Source organism: Panicum virgatum, chromosome 9K (assembly GCF_016808335.1).
Source record: "Panicum virgatum strain AP13 chromosome 9K, P.virgatum_v5, whole genome shotgun sequence".
NCBI classification, from domain to species: Eukaryota; Viridiplantae; Streptophyta; class Magnoliopsida; order Poales; family Poaceae; genus Panicum; species Panicum virgatum.
Genome location: NC_053144.1, coordinates 22,809,217 through 22,814,241, shown reverse-complemented (window position 1 = coordinate 22,814,241; position 5,025 = coordinate 22,809,217). Strand labels below are relative to the sequence as shown.

At 54.9% G+C, this 5,025-nt stretch overlaps 1 protein-coding gene across 1 annotated transcript; it reads right to left on the bottom strand.

Moving 5' to 3' along the window:
* Positions 1-1,751: 1,751 nt before the first annotated feature.
* On the bottom strand, positions 1,752-4,665 carry LOC120650818 (LRR receptor-like serine/threonine-protein kinase GSO2). Its single transcript, XM_039928107.1, has one exon. The coding sequence runs from the start codon at positions 4,586-4,588 to the stop codon at positions 1,829-1,831; it is 2,760 nt and encodes a 919-aa protein (XP_039784041.1). The 5' UTR covers positions 4,589-4,665; the 3' UTR covers positions 1,752-1,828.
* Positions 4,666-5,025: the final 360 nt, after the last annotated feature.

Below are 5,025 nucleotides of genomic sequence, written 5' to 3'. Positions count from 1 at the left end.
TCTCTTATAGTACCGGCATTGCCATAGTACCTCTTTGTGACCAACTGCTCTATGATCTGTGTGGCATAAGTCTTTGAAGAACCAGTAAACTGGTTCTTTATCTTTTCAAGGTACTCTGCAGCTGAATCACACTCTCCAATTGAACACAAAATGTTAGGATCAATTATGTTCTTTATCACTGCCACACATTTCTTGTTGGCATTATTCCGCTTTATCTTTTGGAGATCATAAGCCATCTTTAAAGGAGCATAGTCCCTTTTCTTTTTCTGCCACTCAGCATCAGTGTCAGATTCCCCTCTCGCTGGAGCCGGTGGCTCAGTGGGTTTTGGAGTGGTGATTATCTCATCCACCTCTCCACAGACGAAAGCAAGATCAACCTTCTTGATCCATTCGCCATAGTTGTCTCCTTTCAGAGTTGGGATGTGATTGATGAATCCCATCAAGTTCATCCCCGCTGAAAATTTCAAAAAATAGTGAGAACATAATAACAACAATTGCATGTAATAATTCCAACGTTGGTAAAAAATAGAACATACAACTGTTTATGCAATTAAATCTATATCACCGTTGGTCAGAAATATAAATAAATGCACAAGAACTATACGTGAAAAATATGACATTGATATTAACAACGTTGGTCAGAAAATAACAATATCATAATGCACTTTTCAAGTAATCTCTTTTAAACATGCTCTACAATTTAATTGTCCCGTTGGTTCGAATTAAATTACAGAGCAAAAACTTTAAACTTTGCAGCGGAAACATGTAAAAATTCTATTTTCAGAAGCAATACTATGGATTTTTATCTCTAAACAATGTACACGTTGGTGGAAAATTGAATAGAGATCAAACTATATTCAAAATACTATGAAAAGGCTTTTGAAAAATAGAAAAAACAATTGAATCTGTCACTGTTTAAACGGCCCGGACGAGAAATCGGCCCGAGGCCCACACTCTCGTGCGCTCTGCGCGCATTTCCATTTTGGGCCGGCGGCAGCACGCCACGACGGCCAGGAGGCGCCCGCCCTGCCAGCACGCGCGCGGCGCCCCCGCGCCCAGGCCGCAGCGTGGGCCTGGGCCGCCAAATCGGCTTGCGCGCGGCACCCACCTGGGCCTAAACCGGCCTGCTCGCTCGCGAGCGCTGTGAGCCGTTGGATCGAATCCGACGGCCCTCCGCCCTTCTCGGCGGATCAAAACCGGCGAGCGCCGGCTACCCACCGAACCCTAGTTCCATTCTCTCTCCACGAAACGGCGGCAGCCATGGGTGGACGCCGGGGAAGGTAGCGGTGGCACCACCGCCAAGCCGCTCGACGGCGCCGTGCTCCAAATGTTGGATTGATCTCTTTCCTAATAGGCCCAACGGCCTATTAGGCCCTTAATACACGCCTTGATTGGGGGCGTCTAACCCTTAATGGTTGGTGGGCCCCCGCTGTACAGCGCCAAATAAAAGGGGGTGAGGGGTCGGGGCACACGGTACGAGATTCACCGCGCCGCCTACACCCTCACCAACAGAAACCCTAAGCCGACCTACAGGGGGCGGTGGAGCAGCAGGAAGTTCCGCCGCCGCCGCAGCCAACTCCGTCCCACCATCGCCGCTACTATCCTCGACACCGTCGCCCCGGCGTCGACCTCGCTGCTTCACTCGTCGCCGCCTTTGAGCGGATCTCCATCAACGAACCCGAGATGACCGGCTCGAGCTCCACCGGTGGTACAGAAGGTCTCTATCCCTCTCAACTCTCGTGTACTCTATGTTCTAGATCTAGAAACATCTTGTACTTGAACAAAGAAAAGAGAAAGAGATCCCTCTTGGTCGTGCACTGTGTTGATTCTAATATAACACAAGTGACTCCAAGAGACTCAACATGCCAATTCTTTCAGGAATACTGCCAGATGGATTGTTTCTTGACAAGTTCAAAAATCGGAGACCTTGAAGGTAAACTATCTCTTCCGGGATGCCATCAGAAAATGAATTGTTTGATAAATCAATACCTGTTACAAATTCAATAGTTCTCTGAAAAGTTTGTTCATTGCCTTTCCAGAATATGTTAATCCTATCTCGATACTGATCCTTAGGGCTCTGGGGATCAGGCTCAGTCTTCCTTGAAAACACAGAAACCCGGCTTTCTTGGACCAATGCAAGCTGCAAATGGATATCATGCTTTTGAAAAGATTCCATGGAAGCCTTTTCTGGTTGTTTCATTGATGATAAGTTGCCAAATGATCTCGGTATGGATCCAATAAAGTTATTATTGGCCATGTCAAGTAAATGAAGATCGGAAAGTAGAGATAGTTCCGAAGGAATAATACCACTGAAATTATTATTTGATCGAAGCCTGAGAACTCTTATAAGCTGAACGCTTGTTCCAATCCAAGACGGTATATTGCCAAAGAAATTGTTATCCCCAAGATCTAGGGTCCTGAGCTCCTTGCATTTCTGAATGATAGGTGGAAAAACTCCAAAGAAGTTGTTGTTATCAATATGAAGCGACTGTAGAGGCAAATCATAGCTTGCTGAGGCTGCGAATTCACCCGAAAAGATGTTGCCAGACACATCCATAAATTCCAAAGATTGCAAGTTCCACCAGCAACCTGGGAGCTCCCCGCTCAGTTGGTTATTTGAGAGATCCAATGACATCAGAGAAGACAAACTGCAGAAGGACGCACCAATATTGCCAGATATGTGGTTTCCCCTGATGATCAGAGTATTGAGACTGCTGTATTGTGACCAATCTAATGACAGTCTTCCTGTCAATTGGTTCCCTGATACGTCCAAATAGTACAAGCTGGGATGGACACCGAATGCCTCCGACAAGTCGCCGGTGAAGTTGTTCTGATCTAATCGCAAGCGGTACATGCCCGTGCAGTACCGTAGGCACGGCGGCAGCTCGCCGCTGAAGTTGTTGTGGTTCGCCGTGAAGTTCTGCAGCGCGAGACCTTCGCAGAGTCTCCGTGGCAGCTCTCCGGAGAAACTGTTGTTGGCGAAGCTCACATCGGTCAGTGCCAGCCCTTCGCCGAAGTCCGATGGGATTGTGCCACTCAAATTGTTGTCGAACAATGCCAGGTACTGGAGGTTCCTCAGCGATGAGATGGTGGAAGGCAGCTCTCCTTCCAGATGGTTGGTGTTGACGTCCAAGACTTGCAGCGCCGTCATATTGCCGATCTCCGGCGGGATCTTGCCGGTGAGCCCGTTGAAGAAGAGCGCCAGCTGCTTGAGACTGCCAAACGAGCTGGGTATCGGTCCGGTGAGCGAGTTCACCGACAAATCCAGTTCGGTCAGGTTCGCCAGCTCGCCGAGCTCCGGCGGGATAGAGCCGGTGAGGTTGTTGCTGAATAGGTACAGGAATTCCAGCTTCGTCGCCTTGCCGACCTCCGGCGGAATCTTTCCGGTCAGCGAATTGCTCTGCACTTCGAAGGATATGAGCTCCGGCCAGCTCGCGAACAGCCTCCCTGGGATCTCGCCGGTAAGATTGTTGGACGATACCCCGAACTCACGCATCTTCTGCATCCCAGCGAATGACGCTAGCAAGCTCCCGGAGAGTTGGTTACCTGAGAGGTCGATGGATTCGAGGTTAGTGAGGCTGCCGAGCTCCGGCGGAAGAGTGGAGACCAGCCCGGCATTGTTCACGTCGAGGTGCTGCAGCATCTTGAGCCGGCCAAGAACCCGCGGGAGCGGCCCGCCTAGCGGGTTGCCGCCGAGCTCAAGGACCCTGAGCTGCGACATGGACCCCAGGAAGTCCGGGACGCCGCCAGTGAGGTTGTTGCCGCCGACGTGCAGGTCCTGGAGACTCGTCAGCCGCGCGAGCGACGCTGGGATCCGACCGGAGAACGCGTTGGCTGACAGGTTGAGCCACCGCAGGTTGGGCAGCCGCTCCGGCAGCACGTCCGGTATGGGGCCCGAGTACCCGTTCTGCGAGAGGTCGAGGTAGGTGACGTTGCCGCTGCGGAGCACGAACTCCGGGAAGCTGCCGTTGAGGTAGTTGAGGTAGAGCGAGAGGAAGGCGACGGTGGGCATGGGGTCGAACTTGTCCGGGTTGGTCAGGAAGTTGGAGCCCAGGTCGAGGTGGACGATCTTGGGAAGCTTGCTCAGCTGGTGCGGGATGGCGCCGGCGAGGTTGTTGTTGTAGAGGCGGAGGTCGACGAGGCCGGAGAGGTCGCCAATCTGCGGCGGGATGGTGCCGTCGAGCCCGTTGCTGCCCAGGTCGAGCGTGTCCAGCGCACGCAAGCGGGAGAGCGACGCCGGGATGGGGCCGGCCAGGTTGTTGCCGTTGAGGTCGAGGGCGGCGAGGCCCGGGAACGCGGCGGCGTCGAGCGCGCCCAGGCCGCCGGCGAGGCTGAGGCCGCGGAGCCGGAGCGACGCGACGCGGCCGGCGGCGTCGCAGGCGACCCCGCGCCAGGTGGTGCAGATGGACGCCGCGGTGGCGTCCGTCCAGGTGGAGAGCGCATGCGGGTCGCCGAGGCTAGACTTCCACGCGAGGAGGGCGTCGGTCTGCGCGTGCGAGGTCGCCGCTGCGTTGCTTGCTTCCGGGACGGTGGCCAGCAGGAGCAGGAACGTGACGGTGAGGGCGAGGCGCCCCGCTGGTCTCGCCATGTCTATAGATGGCCATTTGGCCCGATACCCATGGGCCCGAAGCCCGGCCCATATTAGCCCGACCCGAGCACGGCACAGGCCCGAATATTATTGGGCTCGGGCCGGCACGGGCACGATAGCCGGGCCGTGCTTGGGCCTCAATCCTGGCCCATGGACACGTCCAAGCATGGCCCGAAAAAGACGGCACGATCGGCCCGATGGGCGGCACGGCGGCCCAGGCACGGCCCACGGCCCGCTCGCCAGGCCAGGCCAGCAAAAGAGCCGTTGGAGGCGCTGCCGGCCCAGCCCAGCGGAGCGGGTATGTAAATGGCGCCGGCCTCCATTCGCTCGCCCCGGCCTCCATTCGCTCGCCCCGCCCGCCCCGACCCCTCTCGGCCTCTCCGCTCCCCTCGCAGCCTCGCCTAACCCTAACCCTAGATCGAGCCTCTCCGCTCCCC

Bases quoted from the DNA above. Each gene is read 5' to 3' on its own strand.
- LOC120650818 (XM_039928107.1), bottom strand. From the start codon at position 4,588: ATGGCGAGACCAGCGGGGCGCCTCGCCCTCACCGTCACGTTCCTGCTC.